General features: G+C 41.6%; 1 protein-coding gene across 1 annotated transcript in view; it reads left to right on the top strand.

Moving 5' to 3' along the window:
- LOC141471274 (sodium channel protein type 5 subunit alpha-like) overlaps positions 1-22,005 on the top strand; it is a 217,763-nt gene that overhangs the window by 123,946 nt on the left and 71,812 nt on the right. Inside the window, exon 17 of the mRNA XM_074157715.1 lies at positions 18,239-18,709. Coding sequence (XP_074013816.1) covers positions 18,239-18,709 — 471 coding nt within the window. The remainder of the gene's footprint in view (positions 1-18,238; positions 18,710-22,005) is intronic.

The following is a 22,005-nucleotide window of genomic DNA, read 5'->3' as shown; positions in this document are numbered from 1 at the left end:
CATTCCTCTGGCATCAGCCAAATTCTTGCTTTCTTCAGTGAGAGTGGGTTGAATTCATAAACTCACTTGTTTGCTGAACATCATCAGGCACAAAAATTCTGGTAGCCGAAAAGCACCATAAACCCTTTAAAATAAGAAGATACAAGTGCTAAATCTTTTACCTGTAACTCAGTTGCATTTTGTGCAAGCAAAACTTCTCTTTTAACTTGCTGAGATCCTTGCTCCTCCTCTGAGTTTTAAGAGTCAAGTTTCAAGAGATAAGAAAAATATTATCCTGAGGTGGTATCTCATTTGGACTCTGAATGTTTTCTTAGTCTCTGAAGGCACGGAAGAAATCCTGTATCATTTTTCCCAGTGTAGCAGATCTGCACGCTCATCTAGTTTAAATACCTTTATCTGTCACATATGCCAGTACTTATGGTAGTGTCTGGGGTCACTTTACCAACTGCAAGGCTATGCACTACGGAACAGACCCGCTCTTTAACTACTGTAAAGTAAGGGCTGCAAACTGGTGTTGGAAGAGTTATAACTGCTGCGATTCTGTGGCGTGTTCAGCGATTTGGTTTGCAGGTCTTACCGAGCCTCACTGACATAAATTCGAAGGCATGGTGGAAGAAAAGCCAGGAGAGTTAGTATGTGCCCTGGGCAACTTCATGTTACAGAGCAGTCCAGCTGTTGAAAGGAATTTTAGTAAGTCTTAACTCTTTGGTTTGTATTCATATATCCTCAAAATGTGTTGGGCCAGTGCAGTGCCACATGAAGCTGTGTTTGCTGCTGGTCAGCTGATGTTTGAGTCATCTTCGAAGAACTAAACTTTACAGCACAGTTGGAAAATCATGTGTTGTGTAACTGCCTTTTGCACAATAAGACTGTGCTACTGTTGTCAGAAGGCATTTTTAGAGTCATTGAAGCTGCTTTGGAAGGTAGAGCCAAATGAGACAGATAATAAAATAGTTTCTCACTCCTTTGTAAGAAAGAGCTTCTGAAATTGCTAACTGAGTAATTAATTATGCCTACTGTTAAGCTTTATAAAGGGCTTAACGTATTTCCTATGTTCATCTATGTTACTGAGGTTAATAAGGAAAATCACTGGGACAGGAATTATTAAGAAGATGTAGAGGAATTTGGGTGGCGAGGCAGTTCCCGGTGCCCCCTGCTCTGCCGGGTCAGCCTATGTGAGAGAGGAGTGTGACACCAGCCACTTCTCAGGGGACAATTGTGTGTAATGGGCGCTAACAACCTGCATGAATAAAACTGACACTTCAATCACAGAAGGAGCAACCTCCCAACCTCATTGTGTGTGCATGACGTACGCTGGCCAAGCCACCCTTTCATTCTTCTCCCAACCACCTGGATGAAGTCTGTTTTCTACCAGCTTTTCCTGGAATGCCACTAAATGAAGGGCAGAAATGCACTCACTGTCTCTGCCCATGCTCCAATTCGGCTGTATACGACACAGACGGCACCCAAAAAGCACCGGTTAGTGTTAACTCAATATAACAGCCGCAATGCATTAACTCACCGTGAGATTCTGGACTGCTGTTGTCTCACCTCTGCCTGATTTACATCCCCATGTACCTCCACAGCACATCCATCACCGTTCCCCGATCCACCACAAGCTGGTAATTCACTGCTGCATTTCCATGGTGGATTTCATCTTCCCGGAGTCACAAACATGCTAAGGTGTAGGGTCTGTATCCAGGGAAGTGACATCTTCAGAATTTTCCTGAAAGGTGAATTAAAAGGCTGGAAGCACTCTTTCAGGATCAGTCCTAGGCATTTTCTTGTCTACTGTCCATGGAAATGTTATTCACTCAGAAAAATATTAATGGCATTTTCTGACAACACAAAAGTAGAAAGCATCACCAATTCCTAGGGTATCAGGGTATCCTGTAGGAAGAATTGCATAACCATTATCATTGAATTAATGCATGATGCATGGAATTATGAAATACAAAGTGTAAGGCCATGCACTCAGCCCTATTTAAGAATTTATGTTATGAACAAGTAGCTTATCAACAGAAAACGTTTGAGAGGATAATAAAAGTATACGTATCACTCACTGTGGACATCTACATCTGAGATAATTGCATGGAGACGCCTTTGTAGCCAGATCTGGTTAATGGAGCCTGTGAAGTCATAAAATATCTTACCCAAAAAGACATTTAATGTCTGTATTTTAACATCAGATTAAATAGACCCCAAAAGTTCCTATTTCAGTCCCTGAAGTCTTGGGAGGAAAACTCAGCTGTAGATATCCAAAAGTTCGTATCACTCTGGCTTACAGAGCCAGTACAATGTACCAATGCGCCAATATATTGCACCCATTAAAAAGTAAATGAGATTCTAATACATATCAGGAAAGGTAATTACAGAGGAGAAAGGAGAGTATCAGTGCTGTGGCACAGCGATCTGCGATACTGGATATGCAATGCACCCCATTAACGATGCTCAAGGAAGATGAAGCACTGCTGGGAAAAGCACACTATGGGAATATGAAGTTGATGAGGGGAATGCAGAGCTAGGCATGAAATAAGAGTAGTTTACTATCTCAAGATACTGCTCATCCCATAACGAAGGAGTATAAATCACTTTAGGAACATTTAGGCTGGGATTGGAAAGGAGGTTTTTGACTGTCAGCACAGTGAGCTTGTTTAGGAGGACATTCCAGCAAGACTGACTACCGCAAAACCGGCAGTCTGTGAGATGGAGCTTGATTAGTTTGTGAAGGACCAGCCCATGTTAGCAGGGAGCTTGACCTGGTGATCTGAGAGGACCTTCCAGTCCTGTCTTCCTATGAGAATTTGAGTGCCTGGCAGCAGAGCTGCTCAGCATGGTTTGGATGAGAACTGGAGTGGCCTGCTTTGGTTAAACTCAGGGGAAAGTTTTCTCTGAAAAAGTCAGATACATCTGGAACCCCTCCTTTTATTCTGTTTCAACATCTCAGGAAGCCTTAATGGATACTTCTTCTGTTTTAACATGGCCCATGACTGACACACAGAAATCTGGAAATGCCACATTCTTGGAAATAAGAGGTTTGTCCCTCCCTAGATGCCTTTCCTACAAGTTAGTGTAGGACAGTTCCTTGAAGAGATGTTCTGGCAAAGTGCTGGTAAACCTCCATCAGGTTAAAATCTGTAGATTCTCAAACTGGTCAGGTTCCAAGAAAACCTCATTAAATCTCATTCACCACCATTTCGATCTTTAACAGCCAAAGTCTGTTGATAAATTGACATATTACCAGAACCATACTGACAGAGACATGTCTCTGCAGCAGGGCAAGAAATAAAGAAATCAGGTTATGAGGAATGTGAGCAATGCATAACTTCTTAGTATTTCCACCTCAAAATATTCTTCCACAAGAGTCTCTCTCCCTACCACTAGAAAGTTGTCCTGAGCACCACCAATACAACCTGGATAGGAATAGATGTTCTAGAGGGAGGAGAAAGGTGAGAGGAATGAAGGGCCATTTAGTATGGATCCTGGCCTGGCAGATGTGCAAGAGAGAGATTTGGGATGGGGAGGATGGTTTGGGTGGGGAACAGAAGTGACTACAGGTATATATGAAGCTTAGTCTATTCACGGATATTTCCTGTCCTGAGTCACTTTACTAAGTGGCAGACCCTAAGTAACATAGAGTCATTGTGACCCATGTGGCTACCTAATACTTAGTAGCTATGGCTGTAGTCCTACAGTTAGGTAAAATAATTTTCTATGTGTGCCTGCAAATTGTGTCTATCCACATCAATTGTTTTCTTTTCTGCCTATTTTTTTAACATTAAGAACAAAGTAAATGCATATGATAAATGTTTAATTCTGATTAGCTTTGTTTGTTTGTTGGGTTTTTTTTTTCCCTTTTTTGCTAGTGTTGCCTTTAGTTTGGTGTTTGCAGCCAAGAAAGCAGAACAAAAAACTCCCAAAAGAGATAACTGTGATGTATAATGTATAAACGTGTGAGATGGGGCTGCTATTTGGATTGTACCTTCACCATGAGGGCTTTGTTTCTATATAAAAACATTTCCTAGAGTTAATTACTGAGTGTTACTACCTGAACACCGTGATCTCTAATCAAGGAGCATAAGAGGGAGTGTATGTGGCCACCTGTGTAGGAGAACTGGTAGCCCACCCTGTGGGAATCCATCAGCTGGCCAACTGTAGAGGAGTTTAACAGGCAAGTGACTATTCCAGCTGGAAGTCTGTGGTCAGTGCAGGGTATGAAGAAGTTTAATAACATGGAGCAAGATGAACTTTTGCATTTTTCCTCAGTGCCAGAAAATGTTCCTGGGCACATTTAATTTATTAGTGTAAAAGTAGCCATAAAGTCCTGTCTCACCCAATACTGATACATCTCCATCACTACAAATTTCTCAGCAGGTCACAACGAGGCTTGAAAGAGGTTTATGGTAACGTGTCAGATTTTCTCTTTGTTTAAATGAAATGGATATGGAGAACTATCACTGTCCCTTGTGGTAAAATCACAAGTAATAGCAAAATAGCTAGGCATCTATAAGGCCTAGGTAAAAGTGGATTACAATTTTACATCTCAGGAGCTCAGACAGCCAAAGTAGGTCTTTAGATGAGATTTGCATTTCTGCCTGATGTGATTGGATTGTCACTGAGGGAAGCTAGATCAAGACTCTGACTCTTTTAAAAGGCATGAAGCATTACACCAGGGGGGTTCAAGACCATGAAACTTTTTACAGAGTGATTAAGGGTTGCTTTACCCCAAAGGAACGAGGCGCATTCATTAAGATTTCTTGTGCCAATAAAGGAATGAAAATGGAACACTGATGACATATGATAGCATTTTTCCAGCTACCTCCTTATTTTCTTTTCAAATTATGTACAAATCTAGAACTACTGAAGCCCCATTTTCATGTTTTTTACTGTCTATCCTCAGAGAAATGTACAACTCGAGAGTTGCAGCGAGACTTGCTGCCCTGAATCAAGTAATTATTTTTGCATTTAATGACAAGCATGCTCTTATTCATGGAGGCCACTGAAGACATCCACTCTGTGCATAAAGGTTAATCTCCTTGGAGGGAAATGTAGTATTTGTATTGCACCTGATGATTAATATAAATTAATTGGAATTTTAAAATATTGTGTGCCTTCTAATTGCAAATACTGGGTTGGATCTGCTTGCTGGAAATAAAAGCAAGTTTGGGGAGATGGTGTTACAAGCCCAAGTTGCAACATTTTACGTTTTAGATTTTTAATTTTCAAACCACAGTAGAGGTCTGTGTCCTCAAGCTTTGTATATTGTACTTCTACCACCAAGCAGGTTCTCTCCTTGGAGCCCACCAGGTCCACTTCTTGCACAATAGAAGGAAGAAGGGATAAGATGCAACTATGTAAAACTGGCGAACAGTGTTTTTCAAGGAAATGTACACACACAGGAGATTCAAAGAAGATTTCAGGCTGTCCCAAGTCTTGCATGAGCACTGCCTTCCCTCTGCTCTCTCTGCACCCCCATGTTTGTGTCTTGGATGCTGTTGTTCACCTTATCTGCTCTTTCAGCAGCTCCCAACATTCTGGAAATGTGCATTTGTGTTTTGGTTGTGTCAGCTGAGAAGGCCACTAGACAAACAGGCAAGAATAGGCATGTCAGTAACTGTCATCGTCAGGACACACAAAATCTGCAAAGTGGTGACCGGAGTGTGTGTGAGACTCTGTGGAAGAGGAGGAGTCATCAGAAAGCTGCAGGAGCCATAATGAGAGCTGGGGTAATACTGGAGAAGGGGGGTGGAGAGTTAGAGGGTGTGGAAGAAGCCAGGGAGCCCAAGGGATCATTAGCGAGAAGTGAAAGTGTCATTTGAGTCTGTCTCATCAACTTGGACACTTATATAAGCAAGGCGAATTTTCTTTCTCAAGTCACATGGAGCTTTGCAGAAGAGCAGCCAAGAATACCTGAATAAGCATATTTGGGGACACAAGCAAAATAGAGTCAAAACAACTGTCAGCATGTTACCACCCTTTTTGCTTCTACCTTACGGCTGGCAGCAGGTACATTTAGTGTGATACCGGAGAATTCAAACCCCAGAGGAAAGCAGCTAAACCCCAGCAGATTTCCCAGCTTCTGCCTTCATATTTTTCACGCCAGTTTCCAGCGTAGCCCGTGTGTCCCAAAGCAATTTTTGCTATTTGTATTCCCCATTATCCATCCTTGCTTGGGCAGCGTTTGGGAAGCAGAGCACTCAGGTAGCTGATGTTTTTGAGCAAACATTTGGCTGTATCTGCTTAAGTATTAAACAACCCCAAGAGTAATGAAAGGTCCACCAGAAACAGATAGCACCATGTGATGGATCAAAAAGATTCATCCTGACATCAACCATCAATCAGTCCAGTTGCCTCTGATGACTTCTAGCAGAGATGGAAAGCTTGCATCCTAGTATGTGTAACTTTAAAGGTAAATCTTTGGCCTATGACTCCGGGCTTTAAAAATTGTGTGATTTATCAATGCCTACATAAATAATTATATTTTATTGAGTAAATATATCCCACCCACGTGTGTAACACCAGATGCTGGTGCTAACAATTCTGGGGAAATTAACCTCAGGATATTTATGATGAACAGTCAAAGACTGCTGGGTTTCCAAAATGCCGTTGTATGGTAGATTAAGTAAAGTCCATTCAAAGCTAGGAGGTATCGAGTTGCTTTCCCCAAGAGATGTGAGGGAAATGCACCTGAGAACAGGTGGGGGGAGAAACTACTTTCAAAATGTACTTCTAAAAAGTAATCTGCTTCCTTCTGTCACTCCAGATTTATGAGTTTCTGTATCCTGCCACAGGCTCAGTTGTTTCTTCTGAAGAGTTGAATCTTGGCACTTGGTGACTAAATCTGAGCACACATCTTGTATTAGGGGACAAGTGTGTTTAGTTCCTGTTTTCAAGGTCCTATATGGTTTCCATGTGGAATATACACTAAAATCTGCCAGTTTTTTCCCTGCAACATCCATCCACAGAAAGGTAGATATTTTTAAATATAAATGGCAAAAATCCTAATAAAAGTTGTGTACAGAAGAGGAGTGACCTTTTGCTTCTGATGCAGCTCAAAGGAGGCTGAAAACAAAAACTGGACTAAGGCTCATTTTTCATCTGTGAAATAAGGAATTCCCAAAAGCAATAATCCAAACCAGATTCATTGGTGGGCTGTGACATATTTTGGCATTTGGTGCAGATTTTCATCAGTAGAATTATAAGTATTACTTCTTGATCTATAAATGAGTCACTAGGATGTATCAGAGAGGAATAAAATCTGATAATAATGCTAGTGCTCTTCTGTAGGTATGTATATAAGGAAATATGAAACTATCTCCCATTAACCTTCATGGGTGTGAGACAGCTAAGAAATATGGAGGAAGAAGGCGGCTAATACATTAGTTCAATCAACCTGCCCCTTGGAAACCATCCTTATGCCTTTTGTTCTAATTTTGTTTCCAAGTAAGAGAAATTTCTTTAAATATATTGCTGAAGCATATTGCTGAAGCATCGACTCCATTGTATGAACTACTGACAAGATGAAATATTCCTAATAGGATCCACCATATATATATATACGTATGTATGTATATTTTATTTGTGAAGATTATGCTAGTGAATTGTTTGTTGAGATTTTGTTGTAGTCGGGAGATGAAGAGGAGCTGAGTTTTCAAAATAAAAACAACAGCACTGTTAATATAGCAGGCATCAGTAGGTTAAAATACTGCCCATTTTTTTTACTACATCTGTCCATGGTTAATAGTGTAAGTAGGGTTTGGTCAGTGGTTAAGTTCTTGCTAACAGCTGTGTAGTTATTAAAAATCGAGAAGACACTGAGTCAAATTTAATTGGACAAGAGTGTGCAAAGGTAGGTACAACTAAATGTGTCTCTTTTTATTAATGTTACTGTGCGAGTTGTCTGGATGTCATTGAAAGGGTAATGACAACAGAATTCTTCCTAGCATGTGTTGAAGGAAGGGCAAGGTTTTAATGTTAAAATGGACCAGGTGGCATAAATTTAATACATTATTCATTACTCCTAAATATCTTATACTTTTGTTTTAAAACAAATCAGTTAAAAATATTTTCCCCACCAAAACTAAGCAGTAAGCAGTTCGTTCTAACAGTTGCCTCTAGAAATAGCTTGTTAAAAGGGATATGTGAAACACTCAGCTAGTCATGACAACCTTAACCTTCTTAGGTGGTGTATGATATTTAAGAGACTAGAATTTATCTTTTTCATGTACAGTGCATATTCATATCTGCATTTCTCCACCTAGCCTATATGTGGCAACGTGATCTGTAGCTTCCCAAGGAAATAGGCTGAAGAATACATTTGGTAAATTAAATGTAGTACTCAGGATTAGATACGACTTTCCTGCCTTTTTGGGTCTTATTGAACAGTAAGAAGTTCCTGCGGTCAAAGAGATCCTGCTTGTGGTCTCCTGCTACCATCCCATCTTTCCTTCTGTTCCCAAAAATCAGCTTGGATGGCTTTTACTTTGTGAAACTCCTCTAAATCCAATAAAACCACTGGTCCACATTTGCCAAGAAGAATCTCCAACAGATATGGATCTACTCCATCAATTTTGTATTACTGCAAATGATGCAAAGGAAAGGAGAATCAGAACTGTTGTTTTTTCCTCCCTCTTAACATTTTTCTTTCTTTGCTGCTATTTAAGTCTCTTTTGTTCTGTTTCCCTTCCTCTAGATTTCATGTGTTATCTTTTCTTCTTCTTGTTTTGTTTAGGTCATCCCTAGCCACACTCTTCTTTAAATTAGTTCTCATTGAATTTTTCTTCTACCTATGATGTATTTTCTTTCTTTTTGGTCAGCTCTGGCCTTGATTATAGTAATTCCCTCTTTCTTTTGCCACATATCTCTGCTGTAGTCTTCCTAGTCCCATGCTTTGAGCAAATCTCCTCCTCTTTCAACATTGCTTTAGCTTTCTGCCTTTCATGACATCTTCTGCAAGCTCCAGCTCATCACCCTTCCCAATGCACAAGCAAATTTCAAGTCTCTGTCCTGAAGCCACTTGAAAAATCTGGTAATTATTTCAATGCAAAAGTGGTTTTATTTTTTGACCAAGCCAATTTTTGTACAGAAGCTCTGCCTTCTGTGGGTCATTGTTGTATTTTCTCAGGAAATGAGTATATGCTAACTGATGTCAAGGTTTGCATTGAAGTATACTGTTAAAAATGTTGATATTTTCTGTGCTGAATTTTCACAGAAATGAAGAGAGGCATTTATATTTGTCTTTGGGGATGGACACTTCTCAAGCAGCTCTAGTCTCAGTTCATCCCCCTTCTTCTCTGTTTGCTGCATCCTCCTCACCACCAGTTCCCTTCTCTTTCTGGCCCCTCTCACATACACTCGTTTGTTGCAGCCATTCGACTGAGAGCACTCATGCTTACTGTGCTACAAATGTGTTCATATGGGTATTTTTTCCAGGAGGACTTCCATGTCCCTTCTCCTCTCCTATAATCTCGTCTCCCACATCTAGCTGTCATGCCATTCCATTTCTGGGAGGTTCAGCAAGCCTGCTGATATCTCTCTGCTCGAAAACACAGGCAGGTGGCTGCATCTGTAAACTGGCCAGGGCGTGAACTCTTCTTTCTTGGTTAGCACATTCCCTGGCCACCCCATCCCAGCTGGTGCCTGGGCATTCAGGGGCTGGGGACAGCAGCCAGGAAGCAATCCTGCCTCGGGGAAGAGCAGAGAAGGGAGGTCAGCTGCTTAACCTCAGGGATGGAGAACAGGTCTTGGCTTGTCTTTGTTTACTACTGCAGAAGCAATTTTTAGACCATAAAATGGACTAGCTGCCTAGCTCTCTCTTCCTTTCTTCTCTCTAGTGAGCATAAGCTCATAAAAATACTTTTATGGACAACTTACACCACAGATTTTTTCCTTTGCTTCCCCAATTTTATGTCCATCTTGCACTAGAGAAGATTTTGAGCAACCCCAGTTCCTGGGATTTCAGCCAGGCACACAGAATACAATTAATATATAACATAATTTTCAAATTTTCACATCAGCAAAATACCTTTTGTATTTCCTGATATAAGAAGGTAGTCAAAGATGAAGTCATTGTGCCTGGAAAGAAGAGTTTTCTTTGATCATGGAGTTGAGTACAGACTTGATTTGAAGGATGCTGGTAGCCAGTCCTCCATGAAGAGCTTTTCTTATGTTTTTAATAATTCTTCTCTGAAAAACACAGCTCAGAGTCAGCTTTATCCTATAGATATACACTGCAGGAAGAAAGGACATCCACCTCCTTCCTCTCCCTGCAAAAGAATAAGGGTATCTCCCTGGGGTTTTAGGAAGCACTAAGATACCTGCAGAAGAAGCTGCAGCTACAGTCCAGAGACCAAAGGGGAAAGGCTGCTGACTGGGAAAAAAAAAAAAAGGCAAAGCTAATATTAATTATTTCTTGACTCTCTGATTTCATTTTCTAGTTTCTGGGCCTACCCTCATATTGATTTTGCTTTGGTGTAATGTACTGGCCCCAGGGAAGTCATTACTCTACTGTGGCCATTATCACTGGTTTTCTTTCTCTGTTATTCTGTTTCCAGCAAGTTTTTTTTTACCCTTTTGGTTCTCTATGGCTTACCTTTGCCCAGTTGTTTTCTGCCATGTGTGAACGGTAATTACCTCTTTCTCTTGATCTCCAGTCCTGACTGCCCAAAGGACATGGTGGCCAGTAGATGACTGAGTGCAAAATTTAGTGCAGCCTTTGGTCACGGCTGGGTGTCCCCCACCCAGGGGAGCTGTAGGATCTGAGTCTTAAAGGGATGACTCCAGGGATCCCACTCTGCCTTGATTGGGCAGTGATCTCTATGTGAGCCCAGCCATGCAGGGTTAGGGCTCTGTGTAAAACCACCAAGCTTAAAGTTCCCAAATTAGTTTTTTTGCTTGTGCCTTGTCATTGTGTAGTAATTGGTAGAGCAGCTGATGAAGTGATGTTTGCATACGAGTAATGAAAATATTCCAGGGATAACATGGGTGTTTCTCACCTATCATCACTCCTTCCTGGGAGCAGCAATAGCAAAGACTCTTAAGTGTGTACGGTCAGTCCAAGCCTGTGCAGTCTGTCTGTCTAATTGTCTTGACAACCTCATCACCATGACAGCTAAACACTTTTGTTGACTTAGCACAAAGCTAATTGTCTCTTGGTTTGTAATCAATAAATTTTCCATAGTTTCCCTAATGCTTTTTGGGTATGTTGAGCCTTTAACATCACGAACCCAGCTGTCTTGCTGGGAGAGGTTTGCAACTGGACTTTTCTGATAGCACGTTTTGTCTGTCTAGACAGTGGTTTGAGAAGTCCTCAGCAGCTCTGATGAAGCTCTTGCTACGCTGGTGAATTAGTGTTGTTTTGATATCTGATGAAAAACTTGCAGGAACATGTTTGGTTTTATGCTGCAGCTTTAGAATTTATCTGCCATCCTACTCACCATCCCACCCTCCCCTCTCATACATGACTCGGAGACTAAGATTTTCAGATCAGGAAGCACTTGGTTTCCAGACACTTATCTTTTGATACTTTTAAGGGACTTAATTTCAAAAAACACTGAAAGTCATCAGCTGAAAATAAAATATCTAACTTCAGTTCAGTAGTTCTTGACCAGCACGTGGAGTGATACAGTTTGTGTGCACGTTTATACCCATGTAGGTGGATAACGAATGAACAATACTTGGCAACCTGAGGGATCCACCAGGGTTGTTGTAAGAATTGTAATGGGTTGCCTCAGGTCCGTGTTTCAGAGTGACAAGAACATAGGTCCCCCCATTCTGCCTGCTTTTGTCTGCTGCCGAGGCTGGGAGGTAGGAGGGGCAGAGGCTAGCGGCTGGTCCTTGCGAGACAGGAGCTGGGGAAGCACCAGCCTCCCCTCCCAGATCAGCCTCCCTCTCTGAAGAGGCGTTTTCATTGTGTGGTCCAGTGTGTCAGACTTGCAGCAAGACCAATGTTGACATGGTGCCCTTTGCCTGCCCCCCCGTCTCAAAAGGATGTACCCATGTCAGGTCTGACGTACCCCATGCTAGTGCAGCTCCATAGCTCCACTGAAAGTGGGGAGGGATGAATGGCAGTGTAAAGTGACCTCAAAAAACTCCTGTGTGACACAAAGGTGCTGTGAAGTGTAATTAATGGGCTTAATCTACCCTTCCATTACTCAAGGAGATTTACTCCTATGTAAAGTGGCGAGAACAGCACCGAGGAATCTGTCCCATTAATTATACATACCCCTTTAAACTCTGAAGCGAGAAATAGGGTAACCGTTCCCCCCTCCCATGCACACACCATCAAACGTGGGTGAGCACAGCTGCCATCCAGCATCACTTCTCTGCTTTGTACTGGTTAAAGACAACCGGCTGCACAAGAAACCACTGAAACTGCTGGGAACATAATACCACTATCAGAAGTGGAGAACAGTCAGCAAAACTCCTAGCCTTATGGTAAATACCACAAAAACACTAGTGGGATAGGAGGGAACATTCATCTCGCCCAGTTTCTAGAGTCTACTACAGCTGTGTTGTCCACCCTACCTATTCTCCACAGGCAACGGAGAGAAAAGGCACTTTTACTCCTTCATTTCATCTCACCTGGTGCAGCTATCAGTTCTAGGATGGGACGCATCGGGCTCATGCTCCTCTTGCCACAGGGATTGGGTCTAGCCTGTCTATAAAGGGAACCCTAGATGTCTTTGACTCCCCTAAAGGGAGTGTGAGTGCCAGCCGTGCCCCGAGGCTGAGCTTTTCGAGCGCACTCTCTGCAAGTGCTGTTCTGCACAGGCAGGGGAGATGCACATGGTAGCTGTGAGGCTACGGAGAAAAAAATCAGGCCTTGTTCTCTTCTTTCTTAGGGAAAATGGAAATAATTTACATGAAATCACTGAATTTATAGCCATTTTTGTATTTGCATATGAGAGAATAATTCCTACCATATTACTTCCATTTTTCTTTCCTGTGCAGAACATCCGCTCTCATTACCATCATAAAGTAGTTTACGAATCTTACACAGGAAATAAGCCAAATTTGGCATATTGTTATTAATTTTCTTGTTATGTTATATTTATCTATATTGTTATTTATATTTAAAGAGATAAAACAGTTATTTCACTAAACAGATTAACATGGAGTTGATAAGAAAAAAATTCCTGTTGCAACAAACTGGTACTGTAGTGCCCCACAAACCTCTCATCTACAACTTCTAGCCTGCTTTGTAGGATCAAACACTGTCCGCTTGGGAATATGTCTGACTACCAGACAGGAAATCCATATCCCCATGTTCATGGGTTTTCCTAGCTGATCTTGGGCAAGAAACGTGAAGGAGATCCATCCTGCTCTAACCTGTGTTCTCTCCCACCTGCCCCTGGCCAGAAGGGCCACATGCCGTACTTGTGGTATCATGATCATTTTGACGGGAAGAAACCAAGATATTATGGGAATGGTATTATGAGATTGACTACAGGATAAAGAGGAACTGGGCTGGGAGGATATAAGCTTCTTAACCAAGCACCAATAGCTGAAATAATAGAAAATAACTGATCATATAAATTGCTTTTTGCAGGAGTACTCTCCCTTGGTAAATTTTGCCCTGGGATGAAAATGCACAAAGGATTGGAAAATATTCTTCCAAGGAAAGAAATAATCCTCCAGTAGCAGAGATGGACTAGATGACCTATTACTGCAGGTCTCTGGCTTAAACTTAAATCTCACACTTCCTTGATGCAGTGAAATCCTTTTTATGAGCAGTTTTTCTTTGCAGCTTCATGGATTTTGCTACAGTAAAGAAAATAAAATAATTGGTACATATTGTATTAGGCTTGCTAGAAATCATCAAGGTCTCCAAAGAGAAAACTGTGTCTTTCCCATCTGTGATAGCCAAAGAACAGTGCAGATGTCCACTGCCATCAGAAAACAAAACAGGAAGGAAGAAAAACAGTTTCTTCCACTGGTTAGAGAGTGCCTGAAAAGCTTCTTGCTGGTCTGTGTCTAACAGGAACTGACGGAGAAGTGGGTTTGAACAGGTTGAGGTGTATGGGTCCTATTCTATCCACACAAAAAAAAAAAAAAGTATCAAACGAGTAGTTGATGATCCCGGCAGATATGTCACCATGCTGCTCCACCTGGGCTTTTCTGTGCAGCTGAGTGACAGCAGTGACAATGTGCTCCCACAGGGATACAATTTTTTTTAGCTGCTTTCTTTTTTGCATGAAGGAATTCACTGATGGGGCATGTTTTCTGCTCTGGACCCTACTGTTTTGGAAAAACCTGCTTAGCTGGCTCCTAGATGATTCCTCTTCCACAGAGAAGCACCCTCTGGTGATGCAGGTCCCTCATAGGTGGCCTCAACTGTCCTTCCTACCCTCCGTCCCTGCAGTGGAGATGCCAGCTTTAATCTAGCTGCGAGATACTAAACCCAAGCTAACCTAGGCCTCAACAGTCACCACCAGAGGTGGTTCAGCTCTTCAGCATCTCCTAGGATTTCAGACTGTCTCCATCATCTACAAATATCCTAGAAAAAGTCCTCCAGCTTAAGCACCTGACATACGGTTGGATGAATCTGATGCTTTGTGCCTTATAACAGCATAACCATAGTCACTAGGCTTTGGAAAGGCATTAAAAAGTGAGGAGGCCTATGAAAGCACGCTGTATTGTCATTAGGGTAAATGCTTAACATCATTATGATAAAGGAGTTGGGATTTCTTTGAGTGCATCTGTCATTTGATTCCTAACCCCAAAGACCAAAAAAAGTGACCTGCTTTCAGAGACTGGCTGCTCGGTGTCACCGGAGAGCAGATTTCTTTTTAAGGGGATCCATATGGATATACAAATCTGTCATTGCTTTTCAAAACTGAATTAGTCTTTAGTTTGCTTTTACTTAAACTGAAAGCATTGCGTTAGCAACCAGGAGGACTGGATATTATTAGTAACCTTTTACAGGAAATGTGGTGTGTCATGGGTTGAGCATATATTTTTCTGGAAAATGCAGTGTACAGTGAAATGGGGGGAATAAGTAAACATAAAGTGCTTATACCGCAGTTCACTCTATTTGAACGCCCAGCAATACACCTCTGAGGTTACCTGCTCATAAAGGAAGGAGGGAATGATATTTGAGATTTATTTTTGGCTAAAAGCATGAAGTGCAAATAGCTTTTTGTGCAAAATGTCAGCTGCATTTCTGGGAAGTAAACAACATTGCCTTAATAATCCATGGTAAATAACAACACTAAGAATGTTACCACCTATTATATGCACCTGCAGGTGTATCTGGTTAAACTTGCGTAACTGTAGTTTGACATACGAAATAAATACAGAAAAGTAAAACAAGGCATTTCAAACAAGTCATTCTGTGAACTGCAGAATTAATGAAGTATAGGAGGAAATTCAGCTTCAGGTAACAGAATTTGGGTGCCTACATGGAGATATTAATGTATAGAGAAGACGTCTGAGCTACCACTACAGCCTGCAGAGATCTAGGGCTTGGCTCAGTTTTGTCTGGCACCACTGGGGATACTGTAGGGTATCCTTCAACTAGATACAGATCTCCCGTAATAGTGTGTGGTGTTGGCAAGTTGCCTCTGGATGACTTGGGCATCCAAGGGTCAACTGGCACTAGATGACTACATATTGACAGCTACATGCAGCTCTTACGTGGTCACCTGTATTTGGTCAGGCTCCAGTGTCTATATGATGAATTTCTTTCGGTTGAAATGGGGCTTAGATGCCTCATTAGACCCTCAAGCTTTGGTGTTCAAGTCTGGAAGCAGCTGCCATCCTTGAAGCACAATTGAGTTCCCTAAAAACTTCTAGAGTGTTGCCTGCTGCGATATTCTGTTGTGTCCTGGTTGGACAGTAGCTGGAGATTTAGGAGGACACTCATCTGCTGTTGGTCTGGTGCGGGTGTCTCAGATAACCTCAAACAAGAGTAGACACCTCTGCTAAGGTAACTGAATCGAACTTTTAAAGTCCAGATGATTTTTATTCTTGATTTCTTTATCCCCTCCCTTCCTCCAGCTCCTTCCCATGTCCCTAACCTGCCACTGGGAAGGAGACACGTTTTGCTTGTTCCAAGCTTTGTCTGCCCTGGTGGCCTGGGCAGCGTCTCTTCTTTACCCACATGCTTATTTTCAGGATGCTTGTAGCAATGTTGTCATCTCTGAGACCTCACCCCTCTATCAAATCTTGTTGGAAATGTCTAAAGTGATTCTGCCAAGTGAATCCTTTGCCGATGGGCTCCCACTGGCTTGAGAGTATATCCAGTACTCTGATTTTCAGCTACCTATCAAACAACATCACTTGCAATAGGTCTGAGTGGGATATGTAATGGAAGATTGATTCACACCAGACCGCCACAGTGATTAAGAGGAGACCCACAGAAGCTATCAGTGACACTCCAGTATGATGGACCAGCTAAGAAACAATTAGCTTTAATCTCACTTTACTTTAGAGCAGGGTAGTGCTCTGTGCAGCAATAGTTTATTCAGCAGTTCATAATGGACATGGGCATCTGCTGTGCTACCAACTGCTTTCATTTATAATCAGGGTGATTGCAAAGAGTACTTTACAAAACAGAACTGACAGGACACTTCAAATGCTGTGTCACCAGAGTGATTAAGACCAAGGCTAGTTTTCCAAATTTCAGCTCTCATATTCTGAAGATTTGAAATAATGGGAAACAGAGTGGTGGGGATGACAGCAAAAGCCTTTGGCTCTTTGGTAAGGCCCAGTGCTGTTTATACTGTTTATTTTTGCCTGGTAGACTTTATCAATTTAAAGTACTTTCATAAAGACAGAAACCAGGGGACTTACAAGTATTTCTGGCAGCATCAAGAGATCATAGAGAAAATATCTTCACAAAGTCCATTTTCTTGCTCAAACGGCAGCACTGATCTCTCCTTTACAGCGCCACAGAGATGGCACCCACCCACCTTGTACAGGCAGCAGATTAGTTGATACCGGGCAATTTGCTCCTAGTTTATTTTGGGTAAATATCTTTTAGCTGATATTGGTTTGAGTCACCTTTGCCTCATTCCCGTCATCCCAGGCATCTACCTCCGGTGTGAGTTTCTTGCCCTTGTCAATCTGGCACGAAAGCTGTAATTCATTCCTTCTCAGACCACAAGCAGGTGTAATGTCCCATGCACAGCAGCTGGTGATCAGCCTGCAAGATGTATTACTGGGAACAGCCTTCTAGAAGAAACTGTTTCTATTTATTGGTTATAATTGTATTTATTAGGGAGAAAAAAAAAAAAATCCTAGAAGGCAGAAAGAGGTTTAAATCGCCAAATATGTCACACAAATGTGTAGTTGAGTCTGGTCTTGCAGTGCACTACCAGAAAAGCTTGACAGTTCTAAAGTTGCAGGAACAAGAGGAAGCCAACTTATGGTCTCCAGTCAGTTTGGATCTTCCCATACATCAGGGAAAATCTTCAAATAGTTTTTTTCCTGATTAGTAGCAGCAATTCCAGATCCAAGCCTGCTTTAGGGGTGAGCCCTGCTCAGATTTAGCCACATTAATCCTGAGTTAGATGCCTTGTTTTTTCCCGGGGGCAAAGGTTTTGAAACTATTTAGGTTCTTAGGTGTTTATTCACAGTCACAATAGATTTTCTTCATGATCTGGAGTATATTTAAATCAAGACTATCCATGAAAATACATACAAATGTTTAGAAATGTTTCCAAATATGCTATTTGGTTTAAGTCCATGGATATGTATATTATTATGTACTACGAAATGTAAATAACAATATTCACACTGAGTGAAAACCAAAAAGGTCCTGAAAACATTCTTCTCACAGTCTTTTTCTACATGTAAGCAGTACCTTTCTAAATGTCATTAAGTGTTGCAATTAGTGATTTTCTCCAAGATGGAATACTGGCAATTACAAGAAATTCATTATACCACCACTTAATGAGAATATTTGCACCATGTATCTTCCAATGAAAATGTTGTCCCATATTCTGTTTCTGAGCTTTGCCTTTTCTTTTTTGCGTTTTGGGAGTATTGGAGGGGAAAAGGGAATGTCAGAATGAGTTATTGTCCATGCTAAACTTCTGCAGCTGTAATTAAAGCGTTTGGAAATGTCTTCACTCCTTTTCCTACTGAAATCACCTCTAATTAGAGGTAGCTCCATGAACACTGGTGGTGATACAGTGGCACAGCTTAGATGAGACTCAGTCCCTCCCACTTCCAAGACCAAACATTTTTCCTCCACAATTAATCATTGATTCCCTTTTAACTTTATTGGTTTCAGGTGCTCAACCTGTTCCTTGCCTTGCTGCTAAGCTCTTTCAGTGCTGACAACCTCTCGGCACCAGACGAGGATGGGGAGATGAACAACCTCCAGCTTGCTTTTGCTCGGATCAACAGGGGTCTTCAGTATGTGAAACACACGACCTGGAATTTTTGCTGCAATGTCCTCCGGCACCCCAAGACGACAGCTGAAAAGAAGGCGATGATGAAGCTTGCTGCCCAGAATACAGGTGCCCTTAATAATTGTGTGAACAGTCTCACGGCGGCTGAGCTCGGCAAAGAGATGGAGAATCACAAAGAGAACCACGCTGAGGATGGGATGAATAAAAATGGGGAGAAACACCTAGGAATTACAGACAACGATGATTTTATGACCAATCCTGACCTGTCCATTTGTGTTCCTATTGCTGTGGGAGAGTCAGATATCGAGGAGGAAGATGAGGAGCAGAGCACCTTTACTGAAATGGAGCAGGTAGGCAACTAAAATGTTTACTCGTTACGGTTTATTAAGAGGGCCTTTGTTCCCACCCTTGCTCTGGATCCATGGCTCGTGATGCAAATGCCCTATGGCCTAATCCTGCCTTTGATATGTTGTTAACTTCAGAAGAAGTTACAGGTGCATATCCAAGAGCAAAATTCAGTCTCCAACAAGAGGCATTCCTTTTCTTTGTATTCTTTGTGCTTGTCTAGATTAACTCTTCTAACCAGAGCAATTAAACCCTTTCTCACACAGGCGGGTTCTCTTTTTTTCCTTTCAGCTGAATCATGGGAATGTTACAGCCCTGTGACTTAGGCCCTGTGACTATGACAGGAAATTTTCTCAGTGTGCAAAAATGGGCAGTGGCTTGGTTTGATTTGTGTAGCAAGAAGTGAGGGCCAGGTAGTTCTCTTAAAAGTACAACATGGCAAAGGCTGATATGATAAGGTACCAGAGGAAGAGAGAAGATGTGTAGTCGTATGTATTCAGACAGGAAAAATAGTTATTTGCCTGTTATTTGGTGTGACATGGCAGATTTTTGTTTTCCCCAGAGTACCCTGTAGTAACGGCTGAAAAATCCTGTGCGGTTCAAGGTGTTGGTGTAAAACGGAGAAGAAAAGTCTTTGCAGGAACGCTTTTCTTTCCCTCCTTCTCCCCCTCTCCCCTTTCTATCAGCTTTATCTCTCGGCTCCACATACCATATCTAGTTAATGTTTTCCAGACCCTCCAGCCTTGATCCAGCATCCTCTGATGCTGGCTGAGACCCGTGGAGTTCAGCAGGAACTGGATCAAAGCTCCTGTTTCAAACCCAGCTGTCAGGAGGGATCTCCGATCTCTCTGTTAAGGGGAAGAAAGTTTTGAAACAAAACTGCCCTTAGAGAAGGGCTGTCCTAAAAAAGCCCCGAGGAAGGAATCTGTGTCAGGAGGCGGGCACAAATCGGCTCCTAATGTTAATTTCTGCTGCTCTGTTGTGGAAATCTTTTCGGTGTTGGTGCATCTGCTCACCGGCAAGTCTTGCACGTTGATCATCCCCTTTGGGAGCTGAAGGGCAAGGGGTCAGAAAACTTTATCATTAAACTCCACCATCCAAATAGACTCCTAGGTAACAAAAAGAGGAGCCTGCAGTTTTTGGTAAACACTTTTAGGGACTTTTTTTGTATCTTTTTTAAGGAATACTTTTATTGAAATGACCTGTGGATCAGTGTGGGTGGCATGGCTTGTATCTATCTTTTTCTTTGAAGTCCTTGTCTATTCCCAGTGTTGTATTAGCTGAACCTACAAGCAGAGTACACTTGAAAAGTGAAATATGAATATAGTAGATGGCTTTTTTGTTATCAACTGATCTGCAAGTACTGACTACTATAGATGTGTTTAATAGCGTATAAATGTGTTTAGTTCTGGAGGTTTGGGTTTGTTGGTGTTTTTTTTTTCTTTTTGGCCTTAAAAAATATACACACCTTTCTGCTGCATCTGACAGAGGGTCACAATCTTAAAAACTCTCAGATTTTTCTTCCACAGTGCAAAGCAAAAGTTTGTTGACACTATGCACATAAGGGTCCATGAGTCCTGGAAGCATGTGACACGTATGCACACGTGTGTGAGTGTTGCATGACTGTATTCCCCCTTCCTGAAGATAAATAGAAACTTTCATAATTGTAAGATGAACTGCAGCATAGAGAATGGAGGGTTTGGGATTTTTACTTCTTACCATACCTTAAAAGTATAAAAATATGGATTTCTATTGAGCTGCACGATGTGTCCATGTAGGTGCTGGTGTGTATATTAGTAGATGGAACAGGTAGATATCCGTTTTATTCTGTACAACAAGTAAATGCGGAATTAGACCTTTAGTGAGACCTATTAGAGTCATGAGGGAGGGAACTGATGGAGAAAAATAAGCATTTTAGTGAAACGGAACATTATGAATAACAGTGGATTTGAAAATATTAACAAAACTTCTTCAAATTGTTTATTGTTGTTCTTCCTTTGTTTCAACAATATTGAAACATTATCGTATGTAATATAAACATCAAGGATTCAAGGTGAAACAAAATAGGAGGAAACAAAACCCAGTAGGAGAAGCAAACCAAAACACTGTTTTCACACTGTATCTTTAAGATGAAATTTTCAATAAACATTAGAGTACCATTGTCACATTACTAGAAGATATTTGGATTACAGTGAAATAATACAGTTCACTGCTGGCATGTGCATTAAATAGAAGGCACGGAGTTGAGAAATGTATTAATTAGCTTTGTCACTAGTGTTTTCCGGGCTTTGACAAACAGCTGCTGCAGGTCACTGCTGTTCCCCTGTGCATAGCCCTGATCAATGGTTTTCAACCTCTGTCTGCAGGCCTGAGGGGTCTGCTGCTGAAAAGGTCCAAACACGAAGCAAGTTCATAAATCCAACAAACAATTTTATCAAATTTCTAGAGAGGAAAAATGTGTGTGTGCAAGGGGGTTGCAACTCAAAGACTCAAAATGCATTGACATAATAAATAAACAAAAATAGGAAGAAGCTCAACAGCAGAAATTATAATTGTGTGATGAGCTTTGCATTCGATTTCCTGCAAAACCCTCATAAATTTGTGCAGCTGTAAATGTCTCCATAAGGAGCAGAGCCACAAGAAAGCAGATCCCAAACAATTCAAAGATCTGTCATTTTAACAGTGCCCATTCCAAAGGCGTATGATCTCTGGACCCACAAAAAATACTCTCTTGGTCAACACCTAGGCTACTGCAAAAGAAATTATTGCACCTGGAGATCACTATGAAATCCCAGCTCCCTGGATGTAGAGTTGTGGGCGTTACAGCCTGCTAACCTGTGCATCAAGGGCAGCCCTGGGGAATAAACTTTCCCACTCGCTCCTAGATGCTTTAATCCTGCGAGCCCCAACTCCGTGGGAGTCCTCACCTCCTTCCCTCCAGGATGTCCACGATAACCACGGCAGAGCTCGCAAAGGAAGAACAACATGAACAAGAGCAAAATTTACATGATTGCACTGAAAGGGCACAATTACTGTGAAGTATCTTTCTGTGTAGAGGGCATCACGCAGAAACTACCAAGGGGATGCTAAACATTCAAATCTATTCTAACTTTCCCCTAATTATAATCCATATTTTTACATATTTAAATATTTTAGCATGTTCAACAAGAATGTGTATGTATATTTACTTCTCGGCAGAAAACAATGTACCCTGTTTCCCTTTAAAGTTGTTGGCTGACCTGGAATTTAGCAGCCCTTTGGCAACATAGCCAGAACCTGCCTTCCTCCTCGTGCACGTAGG

The sequence above is a fragment of the Numenius arquata genome, chromosome 12 (assembly GCF_964106895.1).
Source record: "Numenius arquata chromosome 12, bNumArq3.hap1.1, whole genome shotgun sequence".
NCBI classification, from domain to species: domain Eukaryota; kingdom Metazoa; phylum Chordata; class Aves; order Charadriiformes; family Scolopacidae; genus Numenius; species Numenius arquata.
Note: the sequence above shows the minus strand (reverse complement) of the source record. Positions and strands in the feature narration are given on the sequence as shown.